At 47.5% G+C, this 12,758-nt stretch overlaps 1 protein-coding gene across 1 annotated transcript in view; it reads right to left on the bottom strand.

The window, feature by feature from the left end:
• The window catches only part of LOC8023262 (calcium-activated chloride channel regulator 1), a 54,797-nt gene that overhangs the window by 20,112 nt on the left and 21,927 nt on the right, over positions 1-12,758 (bottom strand). Inside the window, exons 7-8 of the mRNA XM_040219280.2 lie at positions 12,409-12,523; positions 7,244-7,471 (exon numbers count right to left, since the gene is read on the bottom strand). Of these exons, the coding sequence (XP_040075214.1) occupies positions 7,244-7,471; positions 12,409-12,523 (343 nt within the window). The remainder of the gene's footprint in view (positions 1-7,243; positions 7,472-12,408; positions 12,524-12,758) is intronic.

The following is a 12,758-nucleotide window of genomic DNA, read 5'->3' as shown; positions in this document are numbered from 1 at the left end:
GAGACGCGTCAGCCCACCCGGCCACCGATCCCCCCGGGGGCATGTTTAAGGGTTGAAGCTGACTTTATAACGATCGCAACGTCTGTTACAGCACCTGGTGGAAGCCAGCGCTGCTGCGAGCGCGGCCATCACTGATGCACTTTTAACCGCTGTCCTGACATTCTTCCCGTTTGCATTCATTGGAAGCGTTTATATTTTCGTTTCGGTATTAACTGGGATGAAAATAACCACGTAGCACGCGCTAAAAACGTTTCCAAATAGAAGAAAGGTTTTTAGAGAGCAGATCTTAGGCCCCCGTTTCCGGCTTGAGCGGCGTCGGCGTCGGCGTAACCGCGCGGTGCATGATGGGAAACGTTCCATAATGCAACGCTCGGACCCGTCGTGACGTCACTCGTGATGTCACGAGGGTCACCGTTGACGTCACAAGGGAGACGTTTCATCAACGTGCCGCAACGTCACCGCGGTGCATAATGGGACGTTTCCCAAAATGCACCGCGCGGACGTTTCGGCATGATGACGTTTCGGCACCGCGCGGTGCATTATGAGAAACGTTCCATACTGTACCGCGGTGACGCGCACGTTGCATTATGGGACCTTTCCCATAATGCACCGCGCGGGAGGGAGGAGGAAGACGAGGGAGGAGGGGAGGGGGATAAAGAGGGAGGAGGAGAAAGGAGGAGTGGGAGGAGAAGGAAGAAGAGGGGGCGGCGAGGAGCACAGGAGGAGTAGATGAGGAGAAAGGAGGAGAGGGTACGGATAACGAGGAGGGGCATATCATCCCGTCCGTACACTCCTCCCCTCCTCCTCAAGAGCTGCGCTCTAATTCGGTATTACAGGGAGTTGTAAACATCTTTCTTTTTTCTCTTATTCGTGTTTTCTTTAAAGGGGCGATGCAACAATTTTTGTACTTTGCTCAAATACCGCTTAGAGCAGATCCCTGACGTTAATGACCTTTAAAACAAGGTTTCGTTTTTCACCCCACGCAATAGAAGTCCCAGAAAAAAAAACAAAAAAAGAAACAGCGTTTACCCCCTCAACTCGCAGCCACAACAAGCGGCCACGTGATGTGGAGCCGATGATATGCTGCCAATGTAGACCATAGCCACACGCTGGGTTTGGCAAAGCACAGGAGACGCGCTGAGTTCCGGACATTGTTATGGCTCGGCTATTGTCGCCGTTGCAGCGATTGAATACGGGCCACTATCCGAATGCTTCTCGAGCTATCAATTATCACGAGCCCAAATCGGGTGCACACGCAATGCTCGGGTCCAGTCTATGAACCGCATTCAAATATCGTCATCGGGGTGTACCGCGATCCCCACGTTACGTCATCAAATTTTGCAGGGGAGAGATTGAATGAAAATGATCACTTCTGTTCTCAAAATTACACCGCAACAAAGGAGTTTCTTGGCCAGTGGCGTTGCGTGCGAGTATCCTTGAGTCCCACTGGTGCCAGTAAACTCGTGCAAAGTGAAAAGCATTCCAATTGAATATCGTTGCACCGCCCCTTTAAAATATGTTTCTCTTTCACAAGAACCGGTTGGCAACATTGTACGACAAGCACGTTGGGTCCAGTCGGAGTTCGCGAGACGCTCATTTCTGCGATCTGAATCTGCCGCTTTGCCGTGTGTCGTGTGCTGTTCTTGTGTTCCCGTGCTGGCGTGCATAGTTATTGTTCATGCGCTGGACTCTGTGCGTGGACGTGGACTGCTCCGAGGATAGCTCCAACGAGCCGGTAATGAGCGGGCCACTCGTCACCGGATCCGCCGCTCGACGGGATGATTCGGCCGGTTCAGCGGCATGGGTTTCGCCGTCCAAGAAGCTTCGCTGCTTCGCTTCTACTTGACACTGAGAACGTCCTCTTCGCCGTCTGTTTGCGCTCGGTGGTTGAATGATTGTGACTGAGCTGTCTTTGTTCACGGCAGTGCACTGATACGACCGTTGATGGGCGACGTAAATAGTGTATCTATACAACGTGGGCAAAATGGATTGAACGCACTTCAACCCTACCACTAAAATTGGCTTCTTAACTTATTGCGCCGGGATACACTACGAAGTGCCTGAAGGTGGTGGAAGCTTTCGCTAAAATTGTGGAAAGATTGGCTCACCAGAGTAAATCAAGAAAAATTAAAATCTATGTTTTCCCAATACCTAGCACGTACGCTAAAAGAAAGTATTACATTTCTCTGGCGTTTAATTTGGCGGAATGAAGTGAAGAATAGGTAAGCTAATTCTATTTTCTTTCCCCTTTACAATTTTTTCAATCGTAGTAAACGCCAGAATAGCCCACAATGATTTTCTGACGATTTTGAGATACAAGAATTGGCGATAACTTTTCCATAAACAAAATCAGATTATTTTCTTTTTTGCGGCGAAGTTGTTGATGGTTAGGGTACTGTGGATTTTTTGTGTGCGACAACAGAAATGACGTCACGACTTCGGGTCACCTAAAGTCAGTTTCCACTCTAAACTTAGTGTAAAAATATTTCTGCTAAATTTAGCGGGGAAATTGGCGTCACGTGACCTCGACACCAATTTAGTTTCCCCACTAAAGTTAGCGGGCAAATGACATCACGACTTCGTGTCACATCACCCATTAAAAAAGTCAGCGGCAGTAGGAGAGGAGGAGGAGGAGGAGGGAAGCGCACCGCCCCCTTTTTGTCGTCGTTCCAAACCCGCTTGCGTGACTAGTTTCCTTTCCTTCCGCCAGGCGGCGGTTCCGTCACGCTTATCTAGTCAGGCTAGGTGGTGTAAGCTACCGCCCGATCCAAAGGGCTCAGCCGGATTCATCCATCCATCCATCTAGTTTCCTCCGGCTCCTCGGGGCGGCGATCGTCCTCGACATGTGTGTGCGTACCCTTCGTCACGACGATCACCGATCAAGACAATAAATGTGTTCTATACCCTTGTTCAAAATTCTGTGCCGCGTCTGTGTCGTGTTCTAAACAGCTTCGCTGGTCTTCCTCCTTCAAAGGGTGAAATGGCGCATCATTTTTTTTTTACTCCAAAGGTGTTATGTATTCATACTCTCAGTTAGTGAATGTGCCAGCTCCAAGCACCTCTGTAGTGAATCCCAGTGCGATAAGTTAATAAACCGATTTATGCGGTCAGTTTAAAGCGCGTTCAATCCATTTTGCCCACGCTGTAGTTTTAGGACTAATGAAAAAAAAAGTTTTGGCATTCTACGAGTTTTTTTTTAAAGATTTGCTTATATCTTGTCCAGAAACTCGAGCATTCGTCAGTGAACTACACATAAGGTGCGAGCAGCATGCGGTATTAACTTTGCATGCATTTTTGTCGCGCAACGCGCGGATGGATTGCAGCTGGCATCGTACTGAAATATCAAAGACAGCCTTCGTTCGCCGTGGGTCACGACAAGAAAGCAATCTCTTGCGGACGGCGACCAGAGTCCTTTGAATTCTCGATTACCGTAAGCGAGGAGAAAGCTGGTTCGCGGCTGCTATGCGGGGAAGCGAAGACATAGATGCTGTGAACCGATGTGGGAGGTTGTTTTATCGACTGTCGCAAATTGTTTTCGTGTTTACCTTTGTTTTCTACTAGGAGATAGAAGCCTTGATTCATTTGAAAACGTTCTTGAAGCTGGATCTTGGGACGAAAAGAGCACTGTATTTGCAACATTATTCTCTGACGTGTAGATACACGACAAGTTTGCGCACTAAGGTGGTCAGTATAAAAGACTCATGGGCAGTCAAAGGATTTCGCTGTTAGAGTGATTAGAGTAAACGCGTCAGGTGTGTTCGTCGTATTTGTATGCGATTTGTTTTGAATGCAAAGCATCAATTGTGTGCTGAAAATTTGCATGCAAGATGTCTATCTATGATGAATATACGATTAATGCAAGGATGCAAGCAAGCTGGACAAGAATGACAATAATAATCCCTGGAGATGGGGACCAAGGGGGACAAAGGACAAACACAAATATCCAAAGACAGCTAGGTCACCGGAGCGCGACCGAAATATCCACCTGGTCCTGGTATCGAACCAGGGATTTCTTCATTTCTAGTGGAGCACTCCACCAACTGAGCTAACCAGGAGTTAGACTTTAGTAGAGCAAACGGGTTTTATCAAGTCTGAACTCACTCACATTTAGCAGCAGTTGAGGGTACGTGCCCGTCTACCTGGAGTATAGTTGGCAGTGACCATTAGCCACACTTAAGCGTAACAGCGGTGTAAGATGCCCGCCGGACAAACCTCAACCTTAAGGGCCTTCTTCCTCTCGGCTGTTGCCGTGATATCACTGGGTATGGAGCTGTGATAAAATCTTCGGGATGCGCGGTTACGCCCTGCGTTTCGTAAACTGTCAATGACAATGGCGGCCAAAACAAGTGCCACCGTTCACTGTAGGATCATTCGCGATACCGCTTAAACTTCTCATTTGCTAAGCCTAATAAAATTAACAGCGACCATTATTTCCAAAGTCCTATAAGGCATGAAATCCAGTATTTGAGGAGCAATTGTTTAGATTTGTTTAGAAGGCATGGAATACTCGTTTCGGGTTTTGATGAACCTGCGATTTTATGAATTTCCCCGCTAAAATTGGCAGTGATACCGCCTCGGTACAAAGGTGACGTGACATCAATGTTCCCGCTAAATCTAGCGGGAAACTAGATTGATATAGTAGGCCACGCGACGTCAGGCTATCTTGACACCAATTTTCCCGCTAAATTCAGCGAAAAAATTGAATCGGTATATAGGTCACACGAAGTCAATGTCGCCGCTAAATTTAGCGCACAATGCACGAATGGACAGAAGTTTGGGATTGGGAATTTGCGTTAAGAAGCATTTCGTGCTTCGAAATTAAACGAATAACGTGCGTTTCACGAGGCCGTACACATGCATAAGAGCCTCTGAAAGTGTATTTCTGAAATTTACCCGGTGGAAAACATAGTTCGTGTTTTACCGATTTCTTGTACTGTTTCCTGCTTTTGCTTGTTTCATCCGATGCAAACTCTGTCAGCCGATCAGCTTAACCGCAGGGTCAGCCTGTTTGTATGTTCCCACTTCTACACGATGTGTACCCACTGGACGCCATATTTAAATGCACTGCTCACTGCACACGCTTAAACCAGCGCACATTTATAGGCTTCTAAGGGCCGGTTGCACCAACGTCGCTTAGCGCAAAGCGGAGCTTAGCCGGGAACTTAAGCTAAGTTTCGGTTTCGTTCGGTTGCACCAAACTCGCTTATCGCTAAAACTAGCACTAAACTACGCTTAACTTAAGCGCCCAACATTGGGCGCTTTGCTTCTTGTTGTTTCTTAATCCTGGATTAAAAACATGGCGGCTGGTTTGTCACGGTCGACGCGGTGGACGAAATTGGTTGTGCAAAGTGTTTTAGGCTACATCAGCGTGAAAGTCTCGACAAAATGACTTTCGATTGTGACAAGGATGCAAAATATTGTCGTGTGAAGTGTTTATCGACCCCTGTTTTCAAGTTGGCTCTCCACTTTCAGGGCGTGCTAGCCCTAACCGAGAAACGTACGGAGCTGTGGGGCTCACGTCTGTATTCCCGTTGGTTCTTCTGTCAACGAGCTTATTCGTATGTACTTACTTATTTTTGCATAGCTGTAACGTATTGTTATTTACCACCTTGTTTATTTACACTTGCAGCGCGTATCCTTCAATCTGATCAGTGCGTTGAATAGTGGCAGACATGATCTCGGCGATCAGCTGATTGTCGACACCTCTGCCGTTTGCATTAGATTGCGGCGCTTTTAAGTAGTAAAACAGCGAAAATTCAATTTCTTTCGTTTTCTGAGTTTTGAGACGATCTTCAGTGAATTCTCCTTATCTCGCGAGTAGAATCTTGGCTTCAGAAAACTGTATCGTTCCATAACTTTAACTTTTTTGGTGATCGCATTTTTTTTTTTATATACTTTGCTTCATATCTTTCATTCGTTTCCCGAGAACGAGATACTGTTGTTTCCGAGTTGTGCTCTGTGATGGTGTTTTCCCTTTACTTTTGTCGTTTGTTGTCATTGTGACGATGGTTGAGACTATATACCGGAACACGTTTTCAATAAAATTCAGTTGAAAGTTGCGCCTTGTTGTGTCCTCCGTAACTTTTTTGGTGATCGCGATTTTTTAGGAATATTGTGCTTTATACCTTTCATTCGTGGTGACGACAAATCGTAACGACTACTATCTTAGATTCGTTCATTGCTGTATCGGGGCAGGCTGGGGCAGGTGATGCGAAGAGACGACCGTTCTTATCGGCACGATGTGATGTACTAGTGGGAGTTTTTTTGTTTTTTTTTCTGAACTCGACAGTGTGAAACTGAAGTCCGTTTGAGGCTGCAGCGGATGTTCAACGACGGTACATTGCAGTTCTGTCACCTTGCTGATAGCAACGAGTACCGTCGATGCAAGGACTCTTGACCTGACCTCTCGACGACTTCTATTCGAAGATTTCCGGGCATTTTCGCAGCTGCCGTGGCGAGTTCGTCACTGTTTTGAACTTCATCGGTCTCAGGCTTGACTTTGTTTTAGTAGTCATCTTACCTGCCTACTTATATCCATGATGTTTTGTCTTCAGCGATGTAGCGAGTAGAGTGTCCTCGCGTTCGGTGAGATTTGGGGCCCCCGATGGCTCCTTCACCTCAAAATGTGAGCACGGAAACTACTACCACTGTCAAAATATCCTGTTATCAACCGATATTAAACACATAATCAAAGATGTAAAGAGCATTCGTGTTTATTTGAAGCTTTGACTTCTGTTATTAAAAGTTAAACGAAAAAATGATTGAATTTGGAGGCCTTTAATTTGTTACTCACCGAAGAAATACAGCGAAAAGCAGACGCCGACGACGACTACTACGGCAGTTTTTCTTTTTTTTTTTTTGTTTACATCACGTGATTCCTCTCCGCCAATCGTATTCGTCGCTCTTAGCGTTCCCTAGTTTGCTCTGTTTGTCCCTAGATTCCCTACGCAAATCCAGCGTTTAGCTAGGGGCGCGTCTGTAGAGCCGGCTTAACGTTGGTGCAACCGGAATTTAAACCCGTGCTTACCTAAGCTCGGTTTAGGGCGCTAAGCCGGCTTAGAAAAGCGCCGCTTTGGGTTAAGGTAAGCGGCGTTGGTGCAACCGGCCCTAAGAGCGGCAATCTCGATGGTGTGCAATGCACTTTGCAACAGAACTGTGGAAGCTCGCTGTTAGCCATCGCGGTCGTGGCTATGACCGCCGGCGAATACTTTCTGCAAGATAATCGATCAAGAAATGCTCTCACCTTAACGGCCAGCTGGAGTCCGCAACCGATGGACGTTCCTGCGCCATACTTCAGTTCCCTGACGGCAGCCGCTAGAGCATCTCTGGTGTTGTTGTTCAGCGAGGCCAGCGGATGCTCGACTTTGCATGCTGCGTGGAAGCTGACGAGCCCCACGATCTCACCGTCATAGATAGAATAACGGATAATGTTTTGCACCGCGCTTTTCAGGTAGTCCATGCGCCCAAACTGCTGCAAACAAAAACATTGCTTTCATGTACACCACGCCGATATGTGGGTGCGCAGTGGAAAATTGAAGCTAAAGAAAAGCAAACACTTTACTATTCGCAACTCCAACGCCCTATTCACCGATGTTTGTTTGCAAACAAGCTCACTACCACCCCCTATCGGCGGACCCCTGCGCGCTTCCGGTTTTCCTCTTCTTTTCCATTTGTCTCTCATCCTTTTGTTATTTGCATTACTTTGTACAATGCACTGATGTTCTTACAAACCTACTACAAAAACTTTTCTGAAGGAAACTCTTCTTACCCGACAGCTCTGCGTTGACGAAGAATAAATAAATATATTACCGGAAGTCTACTGAGGCACCAAATACTGTGGCGCCCTCGTGGTATCAACTCCCACCGAATGTGGTGAATAGATGGCGGGGTGGTAGTTCCAGGATGGCGGAAAAGACGGGGATAGATTCTCCAAACTTTCCCGTGCGCCTGCTCGCTGACGCATGGTCGGTGCGCTAGAAATGATTTATTTGTCTGCAAACGCGAAGTGGTTAGAGCAGGATCATATATTACAGGGGACGGAGATGTTGATGCGCGTTAGCAAAATGAGCAAGCTGATATTTAAAAGTGTCCGAAACCTCGACTTGCGCAGCTTTGTGGTGGGCGAGCGCGTTTGACGCACCGGCCACGTCACTGTTTGTGGCGGAATATTTTTGAGGGTGATGAGGATATCGTGTTTGCGCCTTGCCTGGGCATTAGTGCTCTAGAAAATGAACCGCGCACGGTAGCCGTCAAGCTTCGGAAGAGCAGCGTTCACAGTATTGGTGTTTTCGCGTCACAAGCTCGCAACTCGCTGCTCACCGCCTCGCTTTTAGTGTATTGCAACACGTGACCAAACTGCTCTATGGTTATTGATAGGAAGTTTGTTACCGGAGGCTAGTGCGCGGTGTAGCATTACAATGGGAGGCTCGCGCTGCGCATTTGAAGCACAATTTTCAGCGCGTGCCAGGAGTGTTGCCTCGCTCATGCACGTCCGGGTTGGAAGCGCGCGCTCAGAAAGAGAGCGCGCGCTTCCAGTCTGGCCGTGGCTCATGGTAGCCAACGGTAGCCTGCGGTAACGCTATGCTAAAACTGCCTATTACCATAATCGGCGTGTTTAGGGGTTTACGGTTTTTATTCATTGCGCTACCAAAAATGCATATTTTAATATACCGTACTTTTTTTTCGTACCGTGTTATTGGCAACGTTGTGGTCCCTCTTCCCAAAAACTGCCCGTTCCAAGCTCTCGTCACGAACGGCTGGCTAACACAGACGCGCTGAAAACGTTTCGGGCATTTTTTTTACTCATTTTGTAATTAGCTGAAAGCAAGTACGCATATTATATCTTTTAAAAGTGCTTGGAATAAATGTCCTGTTTCCATGGCCTTAAAACGCAAACCCATTCCCAACGTGTATTGCTCGACATATCGTTGCGCGACCAGCTTTTTGGGGCAAAGAATAGACTTTTCATATACAGAACGTTAGAGCTCTACATTATCTGTGCTCAACGTGACGTTTGCCGTCACGTTGAGCACAGATCGAGCTGGCGGTCATGCACACGACCAGCAATCCGCAGCGTGTGAGATATACCAAAAGTCCCTAATAAAATTAGACAACCCCGTCCTTCCTGCAAGGCTGTTGCGAGGTGTAGCACAAGAATTCCTATCTTAACGCGCTCACTTTTTTTGTTACAGCGGCTTCACGCATCAAGGCGGACAGCCCCTGCCACCTTTTCCGCGCCGCCGCCGCCGCTGCCGTCCCCGCTCCTCTAGTTCTTCCATCGTACGCGGGAGGGAGAGCGGCGCGCTGGAGTTGCGAATACTCTGTTTCAATACAAGTTGGACCGCACAGATACGATGAGCGCGGGGGTGATGCGCTTTTGGTGCTGCTTGAATGACCATATGGGATTGTCGCATAGGCTGGGGTAGGAATTGCGGAGTACGGAGAAAAGGTCTTACTCCTCGAAAATGCAATGGCCTTGCAGCCGACAGCTTTCGCGTTGTTACAACGGCTGGACGCGTGCACTCTCGTGGTTCTTTTCATTTTAATTTGGGATGGGAAACCGTCATCTATTGCCGTGAACATACTTCGAGACAGCTCGGTGCATGACAGCCGTTTTTGCAGTCTCGGCGACTCCGGTGTCTCGGTGCGTCGGTGGCAGCCCTCCCTCTCTCTCTTTAGCGCAGCACGAAAGCGCGACAGTGTGGACGGTGCGATGCGCTTGCGTTCTCTCTGAAGCGGGCTGTCCTCCCGCCATGGGAGGATTTGTGGCTGTACAGGTGCGCTATGCATACGGGTGGAGTAATGGACTGTATACTTTTTTAATAACTGACATTTTAGGAGACGCAGGGTGCGGCTTAGTATCTCCCCGCTGCTTACATCGTGAGTTGTCCTTCGACGACGTGTGTGGCCACGCATCTTCCTACCATGAACTTTCGTGCTCGTGTTTCGGTTTCGGTTTCGAACAGTTGTTTTTTTGTCTTTATAAAGATATACGTGTCTCTGAAGCTACATGTTGATTGGGTAGTGTCCTAACACTACATTAAATCGCCTAAAAAAAAAAAAACTTTTTTTTTTCTTGAGGGGGGGGGGGGGGGTGTTTCTTCTTTAAGTCCAGACGCATGCAGAGGACCGCTGCGTACGTACGCCAAAATCGGTAGCGAGCGCTCGCATACGTAAAGCTCGCGGCGTTGCGTACTCGTATGGAGCACGCGCTGTGCAAAGCAGCTAACGCTAACGAAAGCGCTCAGTGCTTGCGTTTACTTCCACGCGGAGCACCAGTTCGTCTGCTTTTTGCACAGTTGTTGCGATGCTGCCAGAACGCCGAAGTCTTATATTTGGCTGACTGAAAAAATATATTAGTTTGTAGACCTCGAGGAATCTAGCATTGAGGTCAATCACAGCCAATCAGAGCTCGGCGTTGTTCTGACGTCACCGAAACTCCTGTGCAAGAAACAGACGACTTGCTCTCCGAATACACAATATCTCTAATAAGTCGGACCGTAGCTGACGCGATGATCCGATGGTGTTAATTGTCAACTAAACAATAGTCCCTCTGGTACAAACTGCGCATGCGCTGCCGCAGAAAACTCGCACATGCGCAGTGCGTACCGGAGGGTCCATCGTTCCGTATTGGATCTGCAAAAACGGTTCCCTAAAACTCTCTATTCTTGGCTCTGCTTAATGAACACTATCGGATCATCACGTCAGCTACGGTCAGACTTATGAGAGGTATCGTGTGCACCGCAATTTCTACGCCACCGACAAAAGAAACAGCGTCGGGCACATGATCCGCGGCGCGTATCAGCGCCTTCGGATGAGGTTCGTGCACTGACTGAGTGAACGCGAATCTCTGCCGAACGCTGACGTGGCACTCGTCGCCAATCATTGTCCGGATCGCTGGTCCCTTGTCTGTCGGTCGTGCGGAATATTCGGCGCGTCTGCCGTCTAAACTCTGTTTCACTTTATGTTATACAATCCGACAGAGCCGATCAAGTGTAGTGGAGGAATACTCTCCTCGTCATGGCACTCGTCAACTTTGCGCGTTTGCCCCACCTTGTTGCAGCTGAAGTTCAGACCTAGGTGATGCAATAGCCACTGCTACCAATTAAGTAGCGTCAAAAGCTCGAGTCACTGAACCTTTTGTGTCTAATTTTGGTTCGACGATAATAGAATATCTAGTGGACACGACGAACACCATGGAGGTGTGTTTTTAACGCTGTCTACTTGGTTCGATTAGCTCGTGGCGGCTTCTGCGTCTGGATTTGAGGTGGAACGAAGTGCAGGGAGTTCTCCAGAAACGAGAACCGACTTTTTCTGCACTCGCATAGAAACTATGCATCGCAGAAAGCTCAAACTCGTGAGAATGTGACGCTAGCGGTTGGTATAGCACGCGAAAGATTGAAAATATGACGTTACCTAAATAAAAAGGTAATTACATTTTTTTTTCTTTACCAGCAGACTTTCACATAAGCCTAATATCGTCAAAACAAAACTAGACGTTGTGGGCGCTCGTGAGATCTATATCAGGGGAAAACACTTGCCGGCAAGAAATGGAATATTCATTTTCTTTCTTCCTGACAAGTTTTTCTTTTTCTGAAGTAGATGCTACAGGCACACGGAATGTCATTTTTTTTTTTTCATTTTGACCGCTCATATAAAAATTTTGTTTGTCTCAGTTATCTTTTTGATACAGGTAACGCCATGTTATCAAACTTTTCGAGTTCTATCCCAGCCGCTGTCGGCCCATTCTCAGAGAATTTGAGCTTTCTGCGATGCGGTTTATTTATCCCCCGGACTGAAAAACATGGGTCTCTTTTCTCGGGACCTTCATGTATTCGCGACTCCAGCAAACTATAGGGGGCGCGCTGGTCAGACAAAATGGCGGACAAAAGGAGGTCGGTTTCGTCATTCAGCAGGCGGAGCGCCATAAATTTCTTGCACTGCAGCGCAAAATAGGTGCTACTACATATGAAGGCAAAGCAAGCTCTCGACGGTGAAAAAACGTTTTCTATTCAGTGCGTAGGAATGACACGGCGGAAGCATACAAATAATTACTGGAAACGATGCTCGTTTCTATGTGATACGAGAACCAGACGGCGCTAGCAGACGATAGAGTCGAAACGACAATCCTCTCTTGAGCTACACGGCGTTATCGCTACGCGGCGTCGATTTCGCTTGAGTCGCCAATATCAGCGGCTAGATCATTAACGTGGACTAAGTGCAGCGTGACTCTGCGCTTTTTGATGTACCTGCTTGGTTCAGCCGGTGAAAGCAAGGGCACAAAAACGGCGAGTGCCGTGATATCTCCTTTTAGCGCTGCTTAATAGGCTACATAGGATTGCAGTGTTTGGGGAGGAACTCAATAAGGACATAGAGTATACAGAGCGCTGTAATAGTGTACGAAATTACTCTCATGCTGTGCGACACGTCCAAGACGAACACCATGCGTGATCCCGTGTCTTCAATCTCCTGCTGCTCGCGAAAAGTGGTATGAATGGTTCTGTTAGCCGGGAGTTTGGCCAATCTGCAGAGAAAGAAACATATATCACATACATATACGCAGGTTTAGGCAGAACGGTGTTCTTTTTAGACGAGCCGACCGGAAATATGGCTGCCAATCAACAAAGCAAAAAATGTAAAGCTCTAGACCATTCCACTGACAACCTAAGAAGTGCAGGGCAAGTCCTGATTATTTAACTATACTCTCTCGGAAATAGGGGGTGTAATACTTGTACCCTTTGTCCCATATATAACTCTGC

Source organism: Ixodes scapularis, unplaced genomic scaffold (assembly GCF_016920785.2).
Source record: "Ixodes scapularis isolate PalLabHiFi unplaced genomic scaffold, ASM1692078v2 PGA_scaffold8__174_contigs__length_109621045, whole genome shotgun sequence".
Taxonomy (NCBI): domain Eukaryota; kingdom Metazoa; phylum Arthropoda; class Arachnida; order Ixodida; family Ixodidae; genus Ixodes; species Ixodes scapularis.
This window is presented reverse-complemented; position numbering and strand designations above follow the sequence as displayed.